Source organism: Dryobates pubescens, chromosome 32, assembly GCF_014839835.1.
Source record: "Dryobates pubescens isolate bDryPub1 chromosome 32, bDryPub1.pri, whole genome shotgun sequence".
Taxonomy (NCBI): domain Eukaryota; kingdom Metazoa; phylum Chordata; class Aves; order Piciformes; family Picidae; genus Dryobates; species Dryobates pubescens.
Window position 1 is genome coordinate 3,145,908 of NC_071643.1, and position 27,471 is coordinate 3,173,378.

Consider the following 27,471-nt stretch of genomic DNA (forward strand, 5'->3'; position numbering starts at 1 on the left):
TTGAAATTCCTTCCTGAACAAAGGCTTTCCTACCTGAGCCTTAATTACTGCCTGAGATATGCTTTGCCCCAGCAATATGCCACTTTGTATTAGAGGCTGGACGCCGACTGTCTGCTGACATATCCTTTACTCTGTTGTCTAGAGGCATCTGCAAACAGCAGCATGATGGACCATGCCCTGATGATACACCTGACATGGATGCACATCAGCAGGCCTTGAGCAACCTGCTCTACTGAGAGGGGTCCCTGCTCATGGCAGGGGGGTTGGAACTGGATGATCTTGAAGGTCCTTTCCAACCTAAACCCTTCTATGAATCTCTTATGAGTTAGGAATCATAGAATCAAAAAGGTTGGAAGAGACCTCAAAGATCATCAAGTCCAACCTGTCACCACAGACCTCATGACTAAACCATGACACCAAGTGCCACATCCAATCTCCTCTTGAACACCTCCAGGGATGGGGACTCCACCACCTCCCTGGGCAGCACATTCCAATGGCAAATTACTCTTTCTGGGAAGAACTTTCTCCTCACCTCCAGCCCAAACCTCCCCTGGCACAGCTTGAGACTGTGTCCTCTTGTTCTGGTGCTGGGTGCCTGGGAGAAGAGACCAACCCCCACCTGGCTACAACCTCCCTTCAGGGAGTTGGAGAGAGCAAGAAGGTCTCCCCTGAGCCTCCTCTTCTGCAGGCTAAGCAACCCCAGCTCCCTCAGCCTCTCCTCACAGGGCTGTGCTCCAGACCCCTCCCCAGCCTTGTTGCCCTTCTCTGGACACCTTCCAGCATCTCAATGTCCTTCTTAAATTGAGGGTCCCAGAACTGGACCTGTTCACGCTGCTCTGTGCTTGGATGCATTCTGAACTCTTCAGTTACAGCCAGCTTTCTGCCCTGCTTCCCTCCTCACTTGGAAAAAAAATATATATATAAAAGGGGGAAAAAAAACAAAACAAAACAGCTTTTTACTCAGTTCAGCTAATTTTTCAACTTGTTTTCCAGACTGTTATCCTAACTGACTGGCTTAAAGTTGTTTTCTGATGGAAATTGGCTGAAGGCCTTTGGATGCCAGCAGGGGGAAAAAAAAAAGAGGTTTGCCTCAGAAATGCTTGCAGAGCGTTGCTATCTTTTGGCTTTGTTCACTCTCACTCAGGGGTCATTTTCTTTGCAGCAGGATGCTTCTGTTGCACTCAAAACCTGCAGAGTTGTGTGCCTGTCTGCCTTTTGTTTTCCTGTGCCCATTTGCAGCCATTGGTTGCCCTGTGTTTTGACTTATTTATGCTGTGCATGTAGAAAACAAATTATGTATTTACCCTCGGGGCAGGGGGGAAGCCTTGGGCTGCAGTGGCATTTGGAAACTCCTTGTCTAGCATCACAGTTTCTTAGAGCAGTGAACTGCCCAGAACTGGAAAAGCAAATCAGCCTGAAAGAGCCTAAAATGTACCAAACCTGGTAGGAGTCAATGCCTTTCCATTTGTAGCACATCCATCATGTTGTACAAGCCACTAAAATTACTGAGAGATCTTCTGCCTCTTGGTGTCAGTGCCCCTGTCAGATGTTAATGAAGCCAAAGGCCTGGTGATGTCACCAGGCCAATTTAGTTTCAGTGCTCTCACTCATTTAGCACCAGCTTTGTCTTCCTGCCCTTATTTACAGCCTCAGTATCACAGATGCCTTGAAGATGTCCTCCCACATGGCCTGTCTCCATCTGAAACACCACATAATGAGCCCTTTTTCTTCCCTGCTTTCTGGTTAAAGAGCTGCAGATCCTTTTCTCTTTCCATTTGTTGGAGGCTACCATGTGATTAGCTAGGAGATAATGCACTATATTCCCTTTCTGCCAAAGGAGAGGCTGCAAACCAGATCCCCAGATGGTGCAAATTAAAGGTAGTTCCTCTGGCTTCAGTGGCCCTTTGCTGATTCACGTTGGCTGAACATCTGCTGCTGCATTGGAACATGAACTGAGGGCTCCCACATGCCTGCAGACACTAAGCAGGAGGCAGTCCTCTGCACATTCATGATCAGAGCTTCAAAGCTGTCTCTGAAATAGTACAGCAGCCTACTGCTCCTCTCACCCATTCTGCTTTAATGTCACTTTTTAATGTGATATAACCTTTGATTTGGGCATCGAAAATCAGATTGGATCAGGCCTCTTACAGACACATTGGTACGTCATGAAATGACCACTGCCAAAACTGTTTCTTGGGGCTGCAGCTGGGTTTGATCACAAACTCCAGCACAGACTCATAGAGTTGTTTTTGTTGGGAAAGCCCTTGAAGCTCATCCAGTCCAACCATTCTCTTAACTCTGCCAAGCCTGGTGCTAAGCCATGGCCCTCAGCACTGCATCTCTGCCTCTTTGAAACGTCTCTAGGGATTGGCATTCAACCACCTCCTTGGGCAAGCTAGGCCAGTGTTTGAGAATACTTTCAGGGAAGAAGTTGTTTTTAATATACAACCTAAACTTCTCCTGGTGTAACTTGAGGCCATTTCCTCTTGTCCTGTCACTTGTTCCTTGGGACAAGAGACCAACCCCCACCTGGCTCCAACCTCCTTTCAGGGACTTGTAGAGAGCCAGAAGGTCTCCCCTCAGCCTCCTGTTCTCCAGATTAAACAGCCCCATCTGCTCCTCACCAGCTCTGTTCTCCAGCCCCTTCACCAGCTTCATTACCCTTGTCTGGATCATCTCCAGCACTTCCATGTCATCCTTGGAGTGATCATCAGCAAATGTGCAGATGACACCAAGCTGGGAGCAGATGTTGGTCAGTTAGAGGGAAGAAGGGCTCTGCAGAGGGACCTAGACACCTTGAGTCCTGTGTCCAGTTCTGGGCTCCTCAGGTTAGGAAAGAGGTTGAGCTGCTGGAAGGTGTCCAGAGAAGGGCAACAAAGCTGGGGAGGGTCTGGAGCACAGCCCTGTGAGGAGAGGCTGAGGGAGCTGGGGTTGCTTAGCCTGCAGAAGAGGAGGCTCAGGGGAGACCTTCTTGCTCTCTCCAGCTCCCTGAAGGGAGGTTGTAGCCAGGAGGGAGTTGGTTTCTTCTCCCAGGCACTCAGCACCAGAATAAGAGGGCACAGTCTCAAGCTGTGCCAGGGGAGGTTTAGGTTGGAGGTGAGGAGAAAGTTCTTCCCAGAGAGAGTTGTTGGCCATTGGGATGTGCTGCCCGGGGAGGTGGTGGAGTCACCATCTCTGGAGGCGTTCAAGAGGGGATGGGACGTGGCATTAGGTGCCATGGTTTAGTAGTCATGAGGTGTTGGGTGACAGGTAGGACTTGATGATCTCTGAGGTCTTTTCCAACCTTATTGATTCTATGATTCTATGATTTTAAAGGTGAATATATACAATCAAGAACCATAAATGGTTTGGAAAGGACCTTAAAGATCATCTAGTTCCAGCCTCCCCCTGCCAAGGGCAGGGAGACCTCTCAGCTGCTCAAGGCCTCATGCAACCTGGCTTAGAACAATTCCAGCCTTGGAGCCTCCACAACCTCTTTGGGCAATCTGTGCCAGTCCCTGTCCACCTTCCTGGGGGAGAATTTCAATGTGCTTAGATAACTGAACTCCAGTATGGAGAGTCAGGTAATAGGTGTTTGCCACTGTGCACAGAAACACTGACAGGGTCACAAAGGCAGAGACACTCAGGGAGCCCCTAAAATCGAAGCTCTCTTCTTTCTGGCTGTTGAGGCTGCCAGGGAGCAGAGTTTAGTCCATAAAATGGCATCAAATCCAAGACGCAGCTTTTCCACCACAAAAGAAATGTAAATGTCCAGCTGCAGATTGCTATTGTCAGGGCTGGCTTTGCAAGGAGACTAGAATACAAGATGGAATAAAGAATTGCCAAAGGCTGGAGGCTGGATATTGAGAAGTGAAAATACCCTAAGTGTGCAGATCTCTTTGTCAGGCTGCGGTGAAGGAGATGAGTGCCTCTGAGCAGCGGCACTAACCAGGCCCATTCTCCTCCCCGCTTCTGATTGAGCACGCCTGCGTTTTGGGATGGCTGATAAAGGGCAATAGTTCTCTTCCAGCTTTTCTTTCCAGCAGGAAGCAGGGCCATGTAATTTTCCTGTAATACCTGGCTGTGGTGCTTTTAGGCCAGGCCTTCAAAATTTTGTTTCAGGTTTCGAGCAAAAGAGTAGGAAAGTGTAAATAAATCACTGTTGGGTGTGCAAAGGGAAATAAAGATGACTCCGAACAACTCCATGGGAGAGAGATCTGCCATAAGACTGCCTGTGCCAATGTGAGGGCGATCTGGCTGCGACATCTGTCCCCCCATTGATCACCAGGGTTGATTGGGCTGATCTGGCTGGCTAGGCAGGTGTCCCCTTCCTCCCTCACCGCTCCATCTGCGTGCCTCCCGAAGCTGCGCGCTCGGCCCAGGAGGACGACCTTCCCCGATAGAGACGGTACCGTTCATCGCTCACGGGTGTGCAGGAGCTGCGCGCCCCTCAGAGCTCGAGGGTACCCCATGCAGAGCTGCAGGCTGGGGTCAGAGTGGCTGAGAGCTGCCAAACAGAGAGGGACCTGGGGGTGCTGATTGACAGCTGGCTGAACATGAGCCAGCAGTGTGCCCAGGGGGTCAAGAGGGCCAACAGCATCCTGGTCTGCATCAGGAAGAGTGTGGCCAGCAGGAGCAGGGAAGTCATTGTGCCTTGTGCTCAGCACTGCTGAGGCCACACCTTGAGTCCTGTGTCCAGTTCTGGGGCCCTCAGTTTAGGAAGGACATTGAGACACTTGAATGTGTCCAGAGAAGGGCAAGAAAGCTGGGGAGGGGTCTGGAGCACAGCCCTGTGAGGAGAGGCTGAGGGAGCTGGGGTTGCTTAGCCTGGAGAAGAGGAGGCTCAGGGGTGACCTCATTGCTCTCTACAACTACCTGAAAGGAGGTTGTAGCCAGGTGGGGGTTGGTCTCTTCTCCCAGGCAGCCAGCACCAGAACAAGGGGACACAGTCTCAAGCTGTGCCAGGAGAGGTTTAGACTCAAGGTGAGAAGAAGGTTCTTCACTGAGAGAGTCGTTCGTCATTGGGATGTGCTGCCCAGGGAGGTGGTGGAGTCCCCATCCCTGGAGGTGTTCAAGAGGGGATTGCATGTGGAACTTGGTGCCATGGTTTAGTTAGTCATGAGGTGTTGGGTGACAGGTTGGACTTGATGACCTCTGAGGTCTTTTCCAGCCTTATTGATTCTATGGTCTGGCAAAGTTAATGTTGGGAGGGGAAATTTCAACCCACCACATTTACCCTGGTGGTATAGTAGCTTCAGGAAGCCTCTGCCTCTGCCTCTGCCAGCTCACCTACACCAAGCCTATCTTGTGAGGGTCATTGCTTCTTTTGGTATTCAAAATCTCCTTTCAGTTCACCAGTACTCAGGGCTCTTAGAAATCTCTACAAATTCAGGTGCAAAAATAAATGCCATTAATGGCAAATCCAGTTTAGGAACACATCATTATAATGTATATAAACCCCAGAAGAGCTTTTGTCCTTTGCCCGTTGTGATGGGCTGGGCCTGGGAGGCAGATGCAATGGGATTTTGTGGTGTCCCTGCACATGCAGCAGGAAGAGTGTGGCCAGCAGGTCAAAGGAGGTTCTCCTCATCATCCATGCTGCCCTGGTGAGGCCACATCTGGACTATTTGGTCTGGTTCTGGGCTGCCCAGTTCAAGAGAGGGGGAACTACTGGAGAGAGCCCAGTGGAGGCTATGGTAGGGACTGCAACATTCACCTGCCTTCCAGGTCCATCCCTGCCCTGCTCACTTCTTCACACCTGCAGCATTATTCCCACAGAATCCCAGCGTGGTGGGGGCTGGAAGGCACATCTGGGGATCATCCAGTCCAGCCCCCTGCTCCAGCAGGGCACCCACAGCAGCTTGCCCAGCAGCACAATGCCCGGGGGGGGTTGGAAGCTCTCCACACCAGGAGACTCCACAACCTCTCTGGGCAGCCTGCTCCAGGCCTCCAGCACCCTCACACCAAACAACTTTCTCCTTCTCTTCACATGGAACCTCCTGGGCTCCACTTTGTGCCCACTGCCCCTTGGGCACCACTGAGCTGAGCCTGGCCCCAGCCTCTTTTCCCTTTTTAGCTCTTGCTCAGCTGCCCTCTGGGGCTGCTCTTCTGCAGGCTCTCAGCCCCAGGGCTCTCAGCCTTTGCTCCTCCCAGAGCTGCTCCAGGCCCCTCAGCAGCTTTGCAGCCTCCCCTGGACTCTCTCCAGCAGTTCCCTGACTCTCTGGAACTGGAAATCCCAGAACTGGACACAATTCCCACCTTACTATGGAACAACATTCCCTCAAGTACAGAAGTTTTCATTTAACACACAAATCAGGTTTATAAATACTTACTGTTTGAAACTGAGTCCCATCAATGTTGTAATTAGCCAGGGTTTGATTTTCAGCTGTGTGGGTTAAACCTCTCAGAACAGGGAGTTCTCCAGCTGGTGTTTCAGCAGGTAGTTCCCTTTCCTGTGCCCTGCAGTGTGTCCTCTACACCACAAGATGTCCCAGTGAGGAAATGCTAAGCTTCGAACCAGTTCTTTTAGACTATTAAACAATTTCAGTGAAGATTTCCTACTATTTGGCTTGGGTTTTCCTGAACTCCTTCAATAGGAGGGGTTTAGAAGTGTATGAGAAAAGTTCAAGGAGTGACAGGACAAGGGGCAGTGGGCACAAACTGGAGCCTAGGAGGTTCCATCTGAAGAGGAGGAGAAAGTTGTTTGGTGTGAGGCTGCTGGAGGCCTGGAGCAGGCTGCCCAGAGAGGTTGTGGAGTCTCCTTATGTGGAGAGCTTCCAACCCCCCCTGGGCACTGTGCTGCTGGGCAAGCTGCTGGGGGTGCCCTGCTGGAGCAGGGGCTTGGACTGGATGATCTGCTGAGGTTCCTTCTAACCCTCATCATGCTGGGATTCTGAGCCTCTCTGATCTGGCAAACCTGAGGCATGCTGTATCCTGTTTCCCCTCAAAGAGATTCTCCACCAGGAGGTCTGGATGTGACAGTTTGTAAGCTGACAAAGCCTGGGCCCGGGGAGCTGTCCTTCTGGCCATCCACTGGGCAGTGACTGGGCAGTAAATTCAGGATGAACTTCTGAGTTCTGCAGCAGCCATCATGGTGCTCATTGAACACAGCTCCTGAGGGATGAAATGCTTGGGAAGGGAAGGTGTGGGGCAGCAGGAGGAACCCTTGCAGGTTTGGACAGTAGCACTCCCTCCTTTGCCTGGGATACAAATGAATCCTCTGCAGAGTCGGAGGGCAGGGCAGGGTCTGGGGGAGGCAGGACAAGGCTCTTCCAGGATCAGTTAATGCAGGGCTGGGTGAGGCACTCAGAGTGTCTCAGTGGCCACCTCCTCCTCATTTCTGAGGAGTCAACTGAAACAACCAAAGGAGAGGCTTTCATATATCAAACAAGCTCTAAGCCTGCTCCAAAGGGAGACAATACTTTGAAGTGCTGGCTGCACATTAAACTGCTTAAAGCAGGCTTTCTTCCCAAAGCAAATGACCCAAGCTGAGTTCTGTGCTGCTCCAATTAGCCTTCTTCCATTTATAATTAGCTCAAGTATTCCTCCTCAGCAGAGGCAGAAGGGTTCTGGTTGTATCAGATCACACAGGTCTCTAATTTAGGATGTAAACTCTGTTGGGTGGAGGCCCCACTCCCGAAGCTCACACCATCCTGCAGGGACAATTTGCAAATGTTCATGAATGAAGCAGCAACAGGGCCCAACACACCCCTTCAGAGGTGTGTGATGTGAACCAATTGTGCCTCAGCTTCTGCTTGAGCTTCCACAATAGTCTGGTCCTTGAGCTGTGATCAGTGCTCTTGTGCCTTTCCCATTCACCCACATCCAGCACCACGCTGGGTGACGCGGTCACAGCAAGGCGGAATGTTAGAGCTTGGCAGGGACCTCTGGAGATCATCCAGCCCAACCTCCCTGCCAAGGCAGGGTCACCCAGGGCAGGTCACCCAGGAACACATCCAGGTGGGCCTGGCATGTCTCCAGGGAAGATGACTCCACCACCTCCCTGGGCAGCCTGCTTCAGAGCTGTGGCACCCTGTGATGGGCTGAGGCAGACCCCCTCCCCACCACGGGCAAAAATGAGACTCAGACGAACGGATTGCCAAAGTGGTGGAAAGTTTAAATGGAAAGCAGTGGATGTTTACAGAGAGCCAGAAGCAGTGACAAAAGAGGTCCCAAGGCACACCCAGAAACATACCCACCCGAGGGTACACCCAACCCCCCCAGGGCTCTTTCTTCCCCCCCCCTCCACTGCTAGGCTAGTCTCAGCTGGCCAGATCTGAGACTGCCCATCCCCCTGGCCTTGGGCCTAAGCAGGCCCAAAAGGCTGGGGGAAACCTCCCCCCAGTTACTGGGTGGCAGAGAGGGAAGAAAAGAGCAAGTGCCAGGACCCCAACTGAGATCTGATAGGGGAGCAGGGCATTATGGGATGAAATACCTGGCTTCCTGTGCCCACCCACTGGGCTGGACTCCTTTGGGACACAGGAAGCGTCCCTCATGTGGACATAGCAGAGGGCATCCAGCCCAAACTGCTACACACCCTTACATTACAGAAGTTGCTCCTGGTGTTCAGATGGAACTTCTGATGTTGAAGTTTGAGCCCCTTACCCCTTGTCCTGTCTCTGGGCACCACTGAACAAAGCCTGGCCCCATCCTCCTGGCACCCACCCTTCAAGTATTGATCAGCACTGACTGAGAAAATCTCCCTTCAGGCTGCTCTTCTCCAGGCTAAACAGCCTCAGTTCTCTCAGCCTTTCCCCATCAGAGCTGTTCCAGTCCCCTCAGCATCTCTTTGCTCTTTGCTGCACCCTCTCCACCAAGTCCCTGCCCTTCTTGAACTGGGGAGCTCACAACTGAACCCTGTACTCCAGATACAGCCTCAGCAGGGCAGAGTAGAGGGAGAAAAGAACCCCCCTCCTCCTGCTAGCCACCCTCTTCTCGCTGCACCCCAGGATGCCATTGGCCTTCTTGGCCACAAGGGCACATTGCTGGCTCATGGCCATCCCGTTGCCCACCAGCACTCCCAGGTCCTTTTCCCCAGAGCTCCTCTCCAACAGATCAGCCCCCAAGCTGTAGCAATCCACGGGGTTGTTCTTCCCCAGATGCAGGACTTCACACTTGTCCTTGTTGAATTTCATTAGAGGTCTCTCTGCCCAGCAGAAGACACCCAGAGACAGCTCCCCTCGGCCTCTTCCCCCTCTGTACCCCCTCCTCAGCCACATGCTTAGAGGTGTTTGCACAGCAGAGTTTTCTCTCCCTGTCCTTCACCACTTACCAAAATGGTGAAGCCACTTTTGGTTCTCTCTTCCCTGAGTGGTTTGTGCTTGCTCCCACACTGCTCCTTACACTTGGAATTACCTAAACACACACTTGCAGAGCCCTGGAAGTGTTGGCTTCCAGATCCTTCCTTCAGGCTTTCCTTTCCCTCAAGCACGCAAATCCCGACTGGGTGTCGTTCAGGTTTTACAACCAGGCCCCAGCCCACATCTCTTGGTGAGTTTTCTTTTACTGTTTCCTTGTTCTCCCCATATTTGCTCCTCTCTTCCCTTTTAGCCTTAGCATGTGCTTTCCCTGGTGCAAACATTGTCTGTTTCTCCTGTCTTTGTACTGCCTGGTTGATGAGAAGAGTTTCTGGACCTTATACTACTGCTAGCCATAGGCAGAATTTGGTGGAATACCTGCTCAAAGAAGTGACTTGGGGAGTTTAACTAAAGCAAAGCTCTGAAACCTGAGCCATGCCTGTTCTATTCTTCCTTTTCAGCACACAGAGCTGAGAACTGCAGGAACAACCTCATTGATCCCAAGGCTAATCTCCCTTACAACTGTCCTTGGCTGTTAAAGGATAACCGTGCTCTAATCAATAATTTTCAGTGGCTTTATCTAGAGTGTGCACATTAATCACTGAAGAATTCTGGTCTCTCAGCCCTCCCTCAACTGATTCTTAGATCCAAAAAGTTCTGAGTTATTTTAGAACTGTCACAGATACAGGAGAAAATCTCTCCTATCATTAGGATGCAGAACAGAATGGAAAGGTGTTCTGGGAACAGCTTAATTACAAGCTGATAAATGATCAACAATCTCCTCCCTGGCTGGGTCTCTGCCAGGCCTCCAGTGCTGGAGGTGCTGCCATTTCATGTATCTCCCCCCCCCACCCCCAGAGATGACTTTGGACTAGATTCCTGTGGCTTTGCCTTTGCTGAGGATTTATGTTTAAGGTTCAATGTATCTAGAATGTGTATCTATGTTCACAAGATGAATGGAGTAGAGAAGGCTCTGGGGAGACCTTAGAGCTGCATTTCAGTATCTGAAGGGGACCTACAGGAAGGCTGGGCAGGGACAGTTTAGAAGGGCTTGTGGGGATAGGACAAGGGGCAATGGTTTAAAACTGGAGCAGGGGAGATTTAGGTTGGATATCAGGAGAAGTTCTGCACGATGAGAGTAGTAAAATACTGGAACAGGCTGCCCAGGGAGGTGGTTGAAGCCAAGTTCCTGGAGACATTCAAGATCAGACTTGCTGTAGCCCTGTGCAGCCTGATCTAGTTGGAGGTGTCCCTGCCATCAGCAGGGAGGTTGGACAAGGTGACCTTGGAGGGTCCCTTCCAGCCCAGTGCAATCTGTGACTCTGTGAATGCTTACCTACTAATCAGTTATTTCAGAGTCCCAGCATGGTAGGGGCTGGAAGGGACCTCTGGAGCTCACCCAGTCCAACCCCCTGCCAAAGCAGGGCACCCACAGCAGCTTGCCCAGCAGCACAATAGCCAAGGAGGTCTGGAAGCTCTCCACACAAGGAGACTCCACAACCTCTCTGGGCAGCCTGCTCCAGGCCTCCAGCACCCTCACACCAAATAACTTTCTCCTCCACTTCACATGGAACCTCCTAGGGTCCCCTTGGCCTGTCCCTGGGCACCACTGAGCAGAGCCTGGCCCCAGCCTCTTGCCCCCCACAGCTCCTTTGTCTCTTGCTGAGCATTGCTCAGCTGCCCTCTGGGGCTGCTCTTCTGCAGGCTCTCAGCCCCAGGGCTCTCAGCCTTTGCTCCTCACAGAGCTGCTCCAGGCCCCTCAGCAGCTTTGCAGCCTCCCCTGGACTCTCCCCAGCAGTTCCCTGTCTCTCTGGAAATGGGGAACCCAGAACTGAACACAATCACTCCCCTTTGTGTTTCACCATCTCAGATGTGCAGCCTTTAGTCCTTCATGGTTGGATGGAACCATCTGCAGCCTCGAACAGGCACAGCAAGCCTTCTCACAGCACTCCGGACCCTTCAAAACCCATTACCCTCTTTGTAGTGTGTAAGCTACATGAATTCTCAATAATAAAACAAAACTTGTGCAGGAAGAACTTCTGCTCACAATTCTCTGGGTTGTATTTTTTAGCCCAGGCAGAATTCCGCTCTGCTGTGCTCTGAAACACAATTTCTGCTCATTGCATCGCTCAGCCAAGCGGTCACAAGATCTCTGTTTACAGCAGGATGAAGCTGTAAAAATGCCTCTGCAACTTCCTTGCTCTTGATTTCACCACACAGCACCTGATGGGATGGGATGGGATACAAGGCAATTCCTAGCAGGGACCAGATAGTCCCCTGCCTGAGGGCAGAAGGTGTAGATGCCATGCTGAGTGATCATAGATTCATAGAATGGTGTGAGTTGGAAGGGACCTTAAGGATCATCCAGCTCAAATCCCCCTGCTGTAGGCAAGGACACCTCCCACTGAAGCTGTGTGCTGGGCTGCAGCCAAAGCAGGGAGAGCAGAAGCACAGGGAGGGGATTCTGCTCTGCTCAGAAACCACCTGCAGAAGAGAAGGCTCCAGGGAGACCTTGGAACAGCCTGCCAGGGTCTGAAGTGGGCTACAGGAGAGCTGGGGTGGGACTTTTGACAAAGGGATGGGGTGATGGCTTCAAACTGGAAGAAGCTGGATTTAAATTGGTCCTTAAGAAGAAATTCTTCCCCATCAGGGTGGTGAGGCACTGGAACAGGTTGCCCAGAGAAGCTGTGGAGGCTTCAAGGCTGGAAATGTTCCAAGCCAGGCCGGATGAGGCCTTGAACAAGCTGATCTGGTAGGAGGTGACCCTGTCCATGGCAGGGGCATTGGAACTGGGTGATCTTTAAGGTCCCTTCCAACCCAAAGCACTCTGTGATTTTATGATGAGGGTAACTTGGAGAAGGGCCCATCTGCCTCCAGGAAAGACCTGAAGCTGCTGGAGAGGGTCCAAAGGAGGCCACCAAGAGGACCAGAGAGCTGGAGAACCTCCCCTGTGGGGACAGGCTGGGAGAGTTGGGGCTGTTCAGCCTGGAGAAAAGGCAGCTCCAGGGAGCCCTTAGAGCAGCCTTCCAGTACCTGAAGGGGGAAGGGATATTTGACAAGGGCTGGGAGTGCCAGGATGAGGCACAATGGCTTTGAGCTGGAAGAGGGGAGACTGAGACTGGAGATGAGGAAGAAATTCTTTGCAGTGAGGGTGGTGAGACACTGGAACAGGCTGCCCAGGGCAGTTGTGGATACCCCCTCCCTGGAGGTGTTTAAGGCCAGTTTAGATGAGGCCCTGAACAACTTGGGCCAGTGGGAGGAATGTGGGAGGAAGGGCCCATGTGCCTGAAAGCCTAATAACCTTTGTAGCTTTATGAGCTGCTCTCTTCCACTGTTTCTCCCTTCAGAACTTCCTTCTTGCCTGATTACAGACCCTGGTCCACTCTCACTAGGTCTCTCTGAGGAAGTCCTGAGGCCAGTGAAGCAGCTTCAGGTTTGTAGTAGCTGAAGCTAGTGGAAGAATTCAGTATGAACCTCCACACGTCCCTGCTGCTGAATGTATTGATCTGAAATAGGCCATTGGAAAACAGCCAGTCGTTTGGTTTAGAAAATTCATGTTGCAGACTTCACAATCTTTTGTTTTGGTTTGGGGGGGAGGGAGGGGGGAGAAGATGTTTTCTCATGAGCTTAAATCCCTAGCCCAGGCCCTAGCAAGTCTAAATAGCCTCCTTTCAGCAATGTAGTCTCAACATGAGTCAGAATTTCACCCACAGGAGCTGCTGTCAGTATTAACAACAGCTGCTCTTGAGAAACATCCCTTTACTGTTTCAGCAAATTCACCTGATGATGATGATGATGATCTTTGTGTGTGTGTGTATGTATGTGTTTGAATAATCTATGCATGAGACAACAGTCTGGGAGCTTTTCTTGCTCCTTCACCCTTTTATAACTTGAATTTCCTGCCTGTTTATTAGCAAGAACTCTCTGGCTATTTCTCATGTGAACTACTTGGTGTCGTTCTTTTGTCACAGGAGGACTCAGCATGACTTTGTCTGAGCAAATTCCTTTTGCCAAGGGTTTGCTGAGGCACTGGGTGCTTGGATGTCTTGCCCATGGTCAGAGGCTGTCATAGACACAGAGAAAAAAAATACAAATCAAGCTATCCAAGCAAGCATCCTCCCCACTGCAGCATCCTCCTCTGCAGACACTGCTCAAGAAGGCAGCAATAATTGGGCTGGATTTGCTCTGAGTGTATAACCAAAAGTTATTGGTCTCTTTTGCAGGGCACAGGCCCTGGGAAGCTTCTCAGCCTCAGTGCTTTCATGGCTGAATCAGTTGCTGCTTATCACCCCCTCATTGCTTCAGTGGCATTCAGAATCCTGATTCATTCCTTTATCACCCAGAGAATGGGAACAGAAAAGTCACTTGGCATTTTTTTCCTACAGATTGCCCCCCTGCTCTGCCCTAGTGAGGTCACAGCTGGAGGACTGGGTCCAGTTCAGGGCTCCCCAGCTCAAGAGAGACACAGAACCACTGGGGAGAGTCCAGTGGAAGCTGCAAAGATGCTGAAGGGCCTGGAGCAGCTCTGTGAGGAGCAAAGGCTGAGAGCCCTGGGGCTGTTGAGCCTGGAGAAGGGCAGCCCCAGAGGGGAGCTGAGCAATGCTCAGCAAGATATAAAGGACCTGTGGCAAGAGGGCAAGAGGATGGGGCCAGACTGCCCAGGGACAGGACAAGGGGCAATGGGCACAAACTGGAACCCAGGTTATATCTGAACAGGAAGAGAAAGTTGTTTGGTGTGAGGGTGCTGGAGGCCTGGAGCAGGCTGCCCAGAGAGGTTGTGGAGTCTCCTGGTGTGGAGAGCTTCCAACCCCCCCCTGGGCATTGTGCTGCTGGGCAAGCTGCTGTGGGTGCCCTGCTTTAGGAAGGGGTTGGACTGGGTGATTTCCAGAGGTCCCTTCCAGCCCCCACCATGCTGGGATTGTGGGATCCTGTGAAACTGTAGTAATGGGATGAGCAATTTTGTGCCTTTTCTGTAAAATTTAATCATATCTAAACTGATCAGTAACAAAATTTCAGGTGTGGCTTCAGTACAAGCAGGAAAGGATCCACCAAGATCTATAAAAGGCTGACCAAGGAGCAGATCCCCTCCTTCCTCCCCCTTTATCCCCCATCCCCAAACCAACAGGGCTCAGCACTTGGTAGGACTGATCCCCTGCTGGCTTCCTCTGCAATCCAAGAGTGCAGAAACCACAAAACCAGTACATGAACTGTAATGAGGAGACACCAGCCCTCCACCTCACACACAGCACTGCATCTCCACTCTGCCTGTGGCTGGGTGAGGAGCAGATCCCCTCTGTTAGAATCTGTATGGAGCAATCATTTCTAGAATGCAGAAATACCCAACAGGTATTTCAGGTTCATAGGTTCTCTGCTAGAGAACTAAGAGGTTAGGCTCTAAAGTGACCATAATTTCACAATAAATACACCCAGGGGGCATTTATTGCTAACCAACAGTTTCTCTCCCCCCTTTCCTTGCTGCACAAACAACTCCTCTCATTTACATCTCACCACAGTGACTTAAGTATTTTAAGCGCCTCTCACCTATTTCCATCTCCACCTGCTCAAACTCAGCGGCTCAGCTCCACTTTTCCAGCTGCTGAGCCGAACATCCCCAAGTGCACTATCACTAATGAAACCTTGCAGAGCAGTGTCTCACAAGCACCTGCAGGCACAACTTCACAGCCTGCAAGTCCTTTATAAATATTGATAAGGGTTCTCCAGCATCCAGCACTGGCAGGCGTAGGGCTGCCCGACAAAACGAGCCGATTAACGTTCACCAGAGCTCAACGGCGGCAACGCCTAAAGTGTCTTGATCTCCTTAAAGATGGTGGAAGTCTCCTTTGATCTGCTGTACTGCCTTGTGAAAGCAGTCAGGATTCGGAGAGCTTCCGACAAGCCTTCTCCTGTGATAGCGCAGCAGGGCTGCACGTACCAGTTCCTGTCGCTGCAGTACTTCTTCATGTTGAGCCTCCTCGTTACCTCCTCGGCGTTCCAAGCCCCTGGCAAGTCCTGCTTGTTCGCCAGCACCACCACGGGGATGCCTTTGAGCGATTCGGTCTTTAAAATGCCTTCAAACTCTTTCTTTGATTCCTCCAGGCGTTGCTTATCAGCGCTGTCCACCACGTAGAGCAGTCCGTCGGCCGTCTCCAGGAAGCTGCACCACGACTGCCTCATTTTCTGTTGTCCTCCAACGTCCCAGAAGGTCAGGGTGAAATCCTTCTGGGTTTCAATCATATCCACGTTAAAGCCAATCGTTGGACTCGTCAGGAAAAGGTCGTTGTACCTGAACTTGTACAACAGCGTTGATTTCCCTGCAGAATCCAGTCCTAACATCACTATATTGGCTTGCTTGACTTTGGAGTGCTTGGTGTTCTGGAGGCCCATCGATGCCGTGGTGTTCCCGAGGACAGCTGGAATTCTCTGTCTCCCCTGAAGCCAATTCTTGGCTTCCCACTTGAAGTGAAGCACAGAGAGCAAAGAAAAGGAAGGGGAAGAAGCAGCTTGGTGCTATGGAAAGTAAGTAACAGCTCTGTCCAAACACACGCTGCCTTTTATCAACGTGATAACACGCAAACAGAATGAAGGTGCAGTGCTGAGTGCCAAGCCCGTGGGTGGAACAGCTGTGAGTAACCTGCCAATTGGTCACAGGCACAAAGGTTACAGTCCTCCAACGTGTCTCAACGGTGAATCTCACTTCCAGAACCCTTTCTGTAGTAAATGGTGTGTACCAAACCAGCAGCAGGGTTATTCTCCCTAATCCCCTGGTCCTGGGAACCACTAGCTGCCTGCCCTGCTCCAGAGGTGAATCCCTTCACCACCACCTCCCTTTGGAAAAGGAATGAGACACAAACACAGCCAGGGGGGAGAGGAAGCTATGAGGTTTGTCCAGAAAATGACAAGGTACCTGATTTGTTGGTGCAGCTCATCTTCCAGCCATGAGCTGACCTCGAGGGGTTTCTAATGTGAGTCTACATGGGCACCTGGACTCCACCAGCTCACAGAGGTCCACGTTAAAACGTGCCCTGCTCTAAGCAGACTCCCTCAGGGACTCCTCCTGCCTGCTCACACATGGACTTGGCTGGTTTGGGTTATAAATTTAGTGAGTGTATGAACAAGTTTAATGCACTCTGCCTAGTGGAGACTAAATAAGGTTATTGCTGGGATTCAGCCACCTGACAGTGACAATTCCTGCTAGCGTCATTACTCACAGGATGCATCAGGTTGGAAGGGACCCTCAAAGGTCATCTGGTCCAACCCCTGCAGTCAGCAAGGACACCTCCAACTAGATCAGGCTGGCCAGGGCCACAGCAAGTCTGATCTTGAATGTCTCCAGGGATGGGTCTCAACCACACCTCTGGGCAGCCGGTTCCAGTATTTTACTACCCTCATTGTGCAGAACTTCCTCCTGATGTCCAACCTAAATCTCCCCTGCTCCAGTTCTAAACCATTGCCCCTTGTCCTATCCCCACAAGCCCTTCTAAACTGTCCCTGCCCAGCCTTCCTGTAGGACCCCTTCAGATATTGAAATGCAGCTCTAAGGTCTCCACGGAGCCTTCTCCAGACTCCGTACTCCTGATGCCAGCTGATGTACGGTCAAGATTTCCTTCAGGAAAGGAATGAAAAGAGGTAAAGCAACTGAGTCTTTTTTTGGGGGGGGGAGGAGAGAGGGGGGAAGGGAGGGTAGAAAATGTATTCTCATGTGATTTAATGCATATTGAGGCTCCATTCTGTGGTCAGTTAGCAGACTTATGCTGACTGGGTTGATGAGCAGACCCCGCTCATACCCAGCATCACAACACTCACTCGCCCTTGCACCCCCATGCTCGAGGATTACTTATCTCCACTTGTCTTTGCTTCAGAAAGTCCCTCATCAGCAAAAGCACATAAAGGTCCCCTGGGCAGTGAGCTGCTGACTGATAGGTTAATCAGTCTGATAATTATGGCACTAGCTGCTCAGATATTACACACATGGCATAAAACAAACCTCAGCCTTGACAGACAGGTCCTAATCTGGTTTCCCTCAGAGCTAAAAGGGTTGTAGCAGAATTAATTGGGGGCAACACAAGGTGGCAGTGACATACTCACTGTTGTAGGCTTTTCATACTTAATAACACAGATTAAGTTCAGGGTTGGGGGTTTTTCAGCAGCAGGTCACGATGTATTAAGTCAGATTGCTTGCATTTCTTTCCAAGTAATGCAGGGAAACAAACTGGAAGATGGGGAGGCAGGAAACTGTGCAAAGCCCAGTCCAATGAATCATAATTCCCTGCAACACAGCCTGCCATCCCTTGAAATATGGTTCTCTGGATCCAAGGGCAAAACCTGCCCTCCGTGCGAGCCACGACAGGACGGACGGACGGATGGCTGGCTGGATGCTCTGGGTACTGGGCAGTGCTGTGATGTCAACATTACTCACAGTTCTCTGCTCTGTGTGCTTGCTCCGACCCTATTTGATGTTTATGATCTCCACTGTTGTTTTATTACATCAGACTTATCAGTTTAAAGAAGGGATTAAGCAATGTCTGGCTTTTTACAAGCTAATTCCATTCATTTCCAGCCAGCTTCTGAAGTCCCCATGGCTTTGCGGTGTTTAATTACACCCAGACCAAATATGAGTTTGGTTCAGCATAAGGTTTTCTTTTGCAGGGCCACTTCCAGAGATGATTTCTCCACATTACTTTGGCGTTTATGTTCCCACGTGAGACCAAAACCGAGCTGGAGTCTGTGGCACAGGACACGATGTGATGCAGCCTCCTGCTTGCGGGTTCTAAAGCTCCATTTGCCCTGAGAGATGAGTGTTTGAAGGAGCGAGAAATCTACCTTTTGGTCGTCCAAAGGTGTGTTTGCTTTGCTGGGGTGAGGCTATCTTACTTGTGTAGGGTTCACCTATATGGTCAATTTTAAAGCCTCGGGAGTAATAAACCTGTGCTGATTGGCAGCTGATTTACCATCAGTTAACCCCAACTCAAACTTTGCACAACAAACCTTTCATCACCTGTGTAGGTTTACCTAAACTATGCAGGTTCCTAAGATGTCAGAGATGGATATTCCACCACAGGCTTTCAAGTCCTCACCACCATCAGCTGCAGTAGCTACACAGTTTGAAAGCCCCTGCCTTTACTTCCTGCCTTTACTTCCTGCCTTAGGAAGAATTATTTCACTGTGAGGGTGACAGAACGCTGGAACAGTCTGCTCAGAGGGGCTGTGGAGTCTCCATCCCTGGAGATATTCAAGACCTGCCTGGCTGAGTTCCTGTGTGAGCTGGTATAGGCGATGCTGCTTTGGCGGGGGGGCTTCTCTCGGTCCCTTCCAGCCCCTGGCATTCTGTGATTCCCTTCCCTGGAATCCATAACCTACAACCCCACACCAAACCACGATTTCTGAAGCGGGGACCAGCTGGAGCGGTCAGGGGAGCGGCAGGCCCGGAGCCGTGCTGCAGCGGAAGGCCCGCGGCCCGCCGCCGCCACTGGCTGGCGCTGCAGGGCCTGTGCCAGGCCCCGCCTGAGGCCTTGCCGGTGCCCGCCGCGGCCAGCCGCCCGGGCAGGAGGCGGGCATCTCCCGGTGCCCGCCGCGGCCAGCCGCCCGGGCAGGAGGCGGGCATCTCCCGGTGCCCGCCGCGGCCGGCCGCCCGGGCAGGAGGCGGGCATCTCCCGGTGCCCGCCGCGGCCGGCCGCCCGGGCAGGAGGCGGGCATCTCCCGGTGCCCGCCGCAGCCAGCCGCCCGGGCAGGAGGCGGGCATCTCCCGGTGCCCGCCGCGGCCAGTTGCCCGGGCAGGAGGCGGGCATCTCCCGGTGCCCGCCGCGGACAGCCGCCCGGGCAGGAGGCGGGCATTTCCCGGTGCCCGCCGCAGCCAGCCGCCCGGGCAGGAGGCGGGCATCTCCCGGTGCCCGCCGCGGCCAGCCGCCCGGGCAGGAGGCGGGCATCTCCCGGTGCCCGCCGCAGCCAGCCGCCCGGGCAGGAGGCGGGCATTTCCCGGTGCCCGCCGCGGCCAGCCGCCCGGGCAGGAGGCGGGCATCTCCCGGTGCCCGCCGCGGCCGGCCGCCCGGGCAGGAGGCGGGCATCTCCCGGTGCCCGCCGCAGCCAGCCGCCCGGGCAGGAGGCGGGCATCTCCCGGTGCCCGCCGCGGCCAGCCGCCCGGGCAGGAGGCGGGCATCTCCCGGTGCCCGCCGCAGCCAGCCGCCCGGGCAGGAGGCGGGCATTTCCCGGTGCCCGCCGCGGCCGGCCGCCCGGGCAGGAGGCGGGCATCTCCCGGTGCCCGCCGCGGCCAGCCGCCCGGGCAGGAGGCGGGCATTTCCCGGTGCCCGCCGCGGCCAGCCGCCCGGGCAGGAGGCGGGCATCTCCCGGTGCCCGCCGCGGCCAGCCGGAGCCCGCTTCCCTTCCCGAGCCCCGTGGGGCACCGACCGCTACGCGTGGGAAGCGGAACGGGACGGGGCGGGACGCTCTGCCCTGCCCTGCCCGGCAACGGTAACGGAAGGGAAGGGTGGCTGGAGGGGGGCACATCGCGGCGCCACGGGGCCGGCATTGGACACCGTGGCCCCCGCCCAGCGGCTGCGCTGAGGCGGTGGGGCCGGAGGAAGCGGGCAGCGGTTGCGGGTGGGCGGGTGAGGGAGAGCGCTGGAGGCTGCTTGAGGGGAGAGCCCGGTGCGGGACGCGCTGCTGGCAGCCTGCCTTTGCATCGAAGCCAGGGAAATGGCTTCGCGTTTGCCGCTGTTTCAGCAGAGGGCGGCACATTTCCTCCTAACGAGCCCTTACCTCTGAGCTGTCACCTTTCAGTCATCCAGGCGCTGCGAAAAGTTGCCTCCCAATTCTCACCTCCCAGCTGTCACCTCTCTCTGCACCCCGGCGCTGCGAAAAGTTGCCTACAAGGGAGCATTAGGGTTGCTAGGGCAATCTGAAGCGAGAGCAAGTCGTTGTTAAGGGTTATTTTAAATGACTTTTAAAGTGGTGTTCCATTAGATCAGCTTAGCTCAGGAGCTTGCAAAAACTCCTTTGGTTCCTCCTGGTTGTAAGCCACAGGACTCAAGGTCTTCCCCAGAACTGTTCGGGTTGGAAAAGCCTTCTAAGCTCACTGAGTCCAACCATCAACCCAACACCACCGTGGCCTTCAGGTTTAAACCTTAAGGTCTTGAAGATCTTTCCCAACTTAAAACAATTCTAGGGTTCTGTGAGTCTGTCTGAAGAAAAGGAGCAGCCAGGCACAGTAACAGATCTATTGCCAAATTATTTCTACTGGCAGGTTAAAAAAGGGGATTCATTTTTCTGGTTTTCTGTGAAAGTTTCCATTTCTGACATTATAAACCTCTTTGGATTTTAAATGGGACTATCCATTGGTTATTGTAGTTGCTTGGATGAACAGGGGAATTGGCCACCTCTTATCCTGTCTGCACTCAGGAATTCCCAACCTGTAGCAGTGGGTGAGGAGTCATAGAATCAATAAGGTTGGAAGAGACCTCAGAGATCATCAGGTCCAACCTGGCACCCATTAGATGATTCCTCAAGATTTAATGGTGTCAAAGATGTCTGGCTGAAGATCTTGGGGGCTTTATTTTCTTCTATTTCTTTTTGCAGGGGTGAGGTTTGTGGAGGGGAAATCTCCCAGGTGAAAGGTGTGAGAGTTCCTCAGTGCTCCTGTCTGGGACGCAGCTGATTGGCTGTGTGCGTAACAGCTGGAACGGTGACTGCGGGTTTGTCTTTGTTCTGTGGCGGCACGCTTGCAGGTGACAACAGAAGACAGGCAGATGTTTGAGTAACAGCATGCTGGAAATGACTTTTTCACTTCTTTTTCAGCAAGGAACATGCTTCAGGGTCTGTGCTATGGATGTTAGAATAGAATAAACCAGGTTGGAAGAGACCTTCAGGATCATCGCATCCAACCCATCAACCAATCCAACACCACCTAAACAACTAACCCACGGCACCAAGCACCCCATCAAGTCTCCTCCTGAACACCTCCAGGGATGGTGACTCCACCACCTCCCCAGGCAGCACATCCCAATGGGCAATCGCTCTCTCTGTGTAGAACTTCCTCCTAACATCCAGCCTAAACCTTCCCCTGGTGCAGCCTGAGACTGTGTCCTCTTGTTCTGGTGCTGGCTGCCTGGGAGAAGAGACCAACCTCTGCCTGTCTACAACCTCCCTTCAGGTAGTTGTAGAGAGCAAGGTCTCCCCTGAGCCTCCTCCTCTCCAGGCTAAGCAACCACAGCTCCCTTGGTCTCTCCTCACAGGGCTGTGTTCCAAACCTGTCACCAACTTTGTTGCCCTTCTCTGGACACCTTCCAGCAGCTCAACCTCCTTCCTAAACTGAGGGGCCCAGAACTGGACACAGTACTCGAGGTGTGGCCTAACCAGTGCAGTGTCCAGGGGCAGAATGACCTCCCTGCTCCTGCTGGCCACACTGTTCCTGATGCAGGCCAGGATGCCATTGGCCCTCCTGGCTGCCTGGGCACACTGCAGGCTCATGTTCAGCCTACCATCGACCAGTACCCCCAGGTCCCTTTCTACCTGGCCGCTCTCCAGCCGCTCTGTCCCCAGCCTGTAGCACTGCCTGGGGTTGCTGTGGCCAATGTGCAGAACCTGGCACTTGGATGTGTTCAATCTCCTGCCCTTGGCCTCTGCCCATCTGCCCAGCCTGTCCAGGTTCCTCTGCAGAGCCTCTCTGCCCTCCAGCAGATCAACTCCTGCCCCCAGCTTGGTGCCATCTGCAAATTTACTGATGTTGAAGGTCCCCGACACACTTCTGCGGAGGAGTTACTGCCCTGCAGCAGTGAATGTCATGCATGTGAGAAGGCTGCAGTGGATTTTTCTGTTTCTCCTTGCCTTCTCTGTGCTGGCTCTCTGGTATGTCATCTGCCCTTCTGATGCTGGGAGTGAGCAGCTCAACCTGCTGTACTTCTACGACTACGAGCCGCTTCACAGGCAGCGCTACCTCTTCACGCCGCGGGAGCGCCCCCAGCGCAAAGACATCCATCCCTTCCTCGTCATCCTGGTGGCTTCCAGGCCTCGGGCCGTGGAGTCGAGGCAGGCCATCAGGATAACCTGGGGGTCTCAGCGCTTCTGCTGGGGGCAGCGGATTCTAACCCTCTTCTTACTAGGGGAGGACGCTGAGGGGGCGGCGGCGCTGTCGGTGGAAGATGAGAGCATCCTGTACGGCGACATCATCCGCCAGGACTTCGTGGACACCTGCGACAACCTCACCTTGGCCTTCCAGTGGCTCACCGAGTTCTGCTCCGGCGCCAGCTTCCTCGTGAAGACCGACGACGACGTCTCCATCAACACCCCCAACCTGGTGAAGTTCCTCCTGAGGCTGAACTCCTCAGAGGATGTTTTTACTGGCTATCCTCTCCTCGACAACTTGGCCTACAGAGGCTTTTACAGGAGGAGACACATCTCCTACCGTGAGTACCCCTTCAGGCTGTACCCTCCCTACTGCAGCGGCATGGGTTACATCCTGGAGGGCAGGCTGGCTCTCAGGGCTTACGAGCTGATGAGTCACGTCAAGCCCATTAAATTTGAGGATGAGGATGTTGGAATCTGCTTAAATCTGCTGAAGGTGAATGTCAGTGTTCCAGGAGAGAGCCAGTTCTTTCTTCATGGGATCAGGTTTGATACCTGCAGGTACAGGCAGCTGATCGCAGTGCACGGCGTTACGGCCAGGGAAATGATCCGCTTCTGGCACGGTTTGTCCTCGCAGGCTGCAGTCGCCTGCCTTTGACTCTGTCTTTATGTAGAAGCTTCAGCCTGATTGGGGTAAAAATGTTTAAAGTCCAGGGCAACACAAATGTGATGGGCTGAGGCCGACCCCCTCCCCACCACGGGCCAAAATGAGACTCAGACAAACGGATTGCCAAAGTGGTGGAAGGTTTAAATGGAGAGCAGTGGATGTTTACAGAGAGCCAGAAGCACTGACAAAAGAGGTCCCAAGGCACACCCAGAAACATCCCATCCCCACCTGAGGGTACACCCAACCCCCCCAGGGCTCTTTCTTCCCTCCACCCCTCCTCCACAGTTAGGCTAATCTCAACTGGCCAGGTCTGAGGTTGCCCTTCCACCAGGCCTAGCCAGGCCCAAGGCAGGGAGACACCTCCCCCCAGTTACCAGGTGGCTGTGAGGGAAGAATAGAGCAAGTGCCAGGACCCCCACTGAGATCTGATAGGGGAGCAGGGCATTATGGGATGAAATACCTGGCTTCCTGTGCCCACCCACTGGGCTGGACTCCTTAGGGACACAGGAAGCTTCCCACATAGCAGGGGGCACCCGGCCCAAACTGCTACAAACAAAAGAACCAGAGCTCCTTCAGCTGAAGGAGGGCTGTGCTGCTGGGGCAGAACTGCCACCACAGCATGTCTCTGGGATGTTCTGATGTCCTTAGATAAGAACCCCAGGAAATCACACAGCATTTTTCCATGTCTGTACCCTACACATGCAGGATACTTGGAAATGCACTGGCCTGGCTTCTCTGACACTTGTCCATGTGGTCTGGTGGAACCACAGGACTTCCACCTGGATCTTCTGCCTGTCAGTGAGGAATTATGTTGATGCTTCCCACATTCCCACCTGGATTGGGTTTTTGATTGTTTCTTTACAACTGCATCGTCCTTGGCCACGCTCAAGTATTTGTTCTGTGCCTGGCATAACCATCCCAATGACTTTTCTATCAGGTTCACCTCTGAGCCTGTTACACCTTCTTATGTAAACTCATCACCTCCATCAGCACTCCTGAGTGCTACAAACCTGTGGCTCTTGGAGGGAGAGCAGAAGCTGTGGGAAGTTCTGAATGAGTGATGCAATTTCTCTGTGTGTGTGTGTACATGTTTATATTGACATAACATAACATACATAACATAAACCAGAATTGCTGGGGTGGCTTTGCTCACACTCATGTTCACAGACTGCCAGAGGGATACATCAGTGCAGTTCAGTCATGAGACATCTCTTACACATCAGGATAATCAAAACCCAGGCATGTACACACATGCCTGTGCATACTGAAGAGTCTCCAAAGCTCTGGGACCAAGCAGGGAATCACAGCATCCCAGCATGGTGAGGGCTGGAAGGGACCTCTGCAGATCATCCAGTCCAACCCCCCTGCTCCAGCAGGGCACCCCCAGCAGCTTGCCCAGCAGCACAATGCCCAGGGGGGGTTGGAAGCTCTCCACACCAGGAGACTCCACAACCTCTCTGGGCAGCCTGCTCCAGGCCTCCAGCAGCCTCACACCAAACAGCTTTCTCCTCCTCTTCACATGGAACCTCCTGGGCTCCACTTTGTGCCCTCTGCCCCTTGGCCTGTCCCTGGGCACCACTGAGCAGAGCCTGGCCCCAGCCTCTTGCCCCCCACAGCTCCTTTGTCTCTTGCTGAGCATTGCTCAGCTGCCCTCTGGGGCTGCTCTTCTGCAGGCTCTCAGCCCCAGGGCTCTCAGCCTTTGCTCCTCCCAGAGCTGCTCCAGGCCCCTCAGCAGCTTTGCAGCCCCCCCTGGGCTCTCTCCAGCAGTTCCCTGTCTCTCTTGAACTGAGAAGATTCAAAAGGATCCATTTATATCATGACTTTATTCCTGAAACTGTTTCCTTCCTTCAAACGTTCACATGAGACAAGGCAGAAATTCTGAGCTCTTGGACTCCTTAAAGACAACAAACTCTGCTCCCTCTGTAAAGACAGGGATTTGAATCACTTTATTCATGTCAGCAAGGCCAAGTTTTCAGCAGTTTACACTTCTAACAGACAACAACACAGGGTTTGCAACTGCATTAACAGAGTTATTCTTGACACACCCACTACACAGTGAAGAGAGAAGGGTTACATCCTGTACATGGAGCATGGCAGAGCACTGCCACCTTACCTGTGCTACAGCTAAGATGTGGTGGCATATTTACATTTGGCTGTCTTGCAGATAGTCTCTTAGAGACAAATTAGAAGAGGTGCAGAAACCTCTAAGTACCATGGTTGAGGTTTCCCCAGGTTTCTTTGTTTCTCACCTCGTGGTTATGGTCACTGCTGGGTTTTTGCTGTGTTTCCTGCAGCTGCACATGGGTTTGGGATGCTTGGATATAACAATGAGGCCGTGGGGAGAATGTTCTCCAGGTGTTCCAGATGTTGGTGTGCTAAGGGGGGGGATGAAGAAGGGCAAAGATTGGCAAAAAGAGATTGCTTTGTTAAACTAAAATCACTAAAGAGACATTATTACAGAGAATCCCAGCGTGGTGGGGGTGGGAAGGGACCTCTGGAGATCACCCAGTCCAAGCCCTCTGCTCCAGCAGGGCACCCCCAGCAGCTTGCCCAGCAGCACAGTGGCCAGGGGAGTTGAATCTCTCCACAGGAGGAGACTCCACAACCTCTCTGGGCAGCCTGCTCCAGGCCTCCAGCACCCTCACACCTCCTGTTCAGGTGGAGGGTGCACCCTGGGGGGAGAGGTGACACTGCAGCTGCCCTGTGGAGCTGTCACCTGGCTGTTGATCTGTGCTGAGATCCTGAGAGCTCTGTGAGGAGTTTGACTTTTCTTTGATTGTTTCTGCAGCTTAAACCCCCAAACCCTCCCCCATCTTTTTTATCAGCCTGCCAGGTTAAATGCTTAGAAATGAATGATCTGTCACAAGAACACTGACACTGCAGCACAGTTTATATTGCTTGTGCCCAAACCCATGGATTCTGAAAGACTCTGCAGCCTCCAGCAACTGGATAATAGATCAAGCAGCCAGTGCTCATGTGGAGAGAAGCAGAGATGTGGATCAGGCTGAAGTGGCTGTGCAGGACTGTCACCAGGCAAGGTACCTCTGAGGTTTGTGCCCCACAATAAGTCTGATCATAAGTCTGTACACAGTGATCTGTTCCTGCCACCTGAAACTGCCCCCTCCAGTGGCATCAGTTCTGCACAAACAGTGTAAAACATTCCTGCTCCTGGGGTTGAAAAAGCCAACTCATTTCCAGTCTGGTTTGTAGCTGAGTCTGACCCTTATTATTGCTTAAAAGACCATAAAAACTCATGCCTGAGCTGATGTTGCTGCTTAAAGCAAATAGCAGGGAAGATCCTAATGGGAAGAGGTGAAACAAGCTTCAAGCTGTGAACTGGCATCAGCACTGGAGTCAGTGGAGGGAGCAGATTTTATTGCCTCTGCCTAAACATTGTACTAAAACCAAAGCCTAACCCACAGGCTGAGCTTTAACCACATCCCAAGATGTGCAGGCACCTGGATCAGGAAGGCAGCTTCAAGCAGAATTCCAAGCAGTGGTGATTGTGGTGGGACTTTGTGACTGGAAAAGCCTAACAGTGCTGCATTGGTCAGAGCTGTTTGGAAAGCCCTGCTGGGTGGAGTGCAGAAGGAGCTGACAGTGAGGAGTTTGAGTGCAATAAAAATCAATAACCTGACTTGGCCAGGTTCCTTTCAAACCTAAGCTCCTGAGAGGTGGCTGGTTTGTTTCTGCTGAAGTGTGGGGGCAGAGCTTGGCTTCAATGTTCATTGAGATCCTTTTTCATTCCTTCAGCTGCTTCTCTGTCCCAGCAGCGTGCACCAGTTGGGTAATTTCTTTAGCACCTTGCAGTTTGCCTCAAAGGGAGCTGGCAGGGCCCAGGGACGTGAAGCTTCCTGCAGTCTGTTACATTAAGGTCCCAGGTTTGGATGTTGTTACTGAGTTGAAAACCATGCCCAAGTGCAGATGCACCAGGGAGGAGGGACAAAAACCAGTGACAATGAAGCCCACCAGATGACAGAATCACACAGTGGTAGGGGTTGGAAGGGCCCTCTGGAGCTCATCCAGCCCAACCCCCTGCCAAGGCAGGGTCACCCAGGGCAGGTCACACAGGAACACATCCAGGTGGGTTTGGAATGTCTCCGGAGGAGACTCTGTCACCTCCCTGGGCAGCCTGATCCAGGGCTGTGGCACCCTTACATTACAGAAGTTGCTCCTCATGTTCAGATGGAACTTCTGATATTGAAGTTTGAGCCCCTTAGCCCTTGTCCTGTCTCTGGGCACCACTGAACAAAGCCTGGCCCCATCCTCCTGGCACCCAGCCTTCAAGTAGTGATCAGCACTGACTGAGAAAATCTCCCTTCAGGCTGCTAAACAGCCTCAGTTCTCTCAGCCTTTCCCCATCAGAGCTGTTCCAGTCCCCTCAGCATCTTTGTAGCTCTTTGCTGCACCCTCTCCACCAAGTCCCTGCCCTTCTTGCACTGGGGAGGCCAGAACTGGACCCAGTAGTCTGGCTGT

At 52.8% G+C, this 27,471-nt stretch overlaps 3 protein-coding genes across 3 annotated transcripts; 1 reads left to right on the forward strand and 2 right to left on the reverse strand.

The window, feature by feature from the left end:
• Positions 1 to 15,074: 15,074 nt before the first annotated feature.
• Positions 15,075 to 15,784, reverse strand: ARL14 (ADP ribosylation factor like GTPase 14). Its single transcript, XM_009902142.2, has one exon. It carries the CDS (start codon positions 15,657 to 15,659, stop codon positions 15,075 to 15,077), a length of 585 nt encoding a protein of 194 aa, XP_009900444.1. The 5' UTR covers positions 15,660 to 15,784.
• Positions 15,785 to 18,628: 2,844 nt separating this feature from the next.
• Positions 18,629 to 19,612, reverse strand: LOC128898806 (basic salivary proline-rich protein 2-like). The gene has a single exon (XM_054175537.1). The coding sequence runs from the start codon at positions 19,610 to 19,612 to the stop codon at positions 18,629 to 18,631; it is 984 nt and encodes a 327-aa protein (XP_054031512.1).
• Positions 19,613 to 22,047: 2,435 nt separating this feature from the next.
• Positions 22,048 to 22,986, forward strand: B3GALNT1 (beta-1,3-N-acetylgalactosaminyltransferase 1 (globoside blood group)). The gene has a single exon (XM_009902076.2). The coding sequence runs from the start codon at positions 22,048 to 22,050 to the stop codon at positions 22,984 to 22,986; it is 939 nt and encodes a 312-aa protein (XP_009900378.2).
• The last annotated feature ends 4,485 nt before the right edge of the window (positions 22,987 to 27,471 follow it).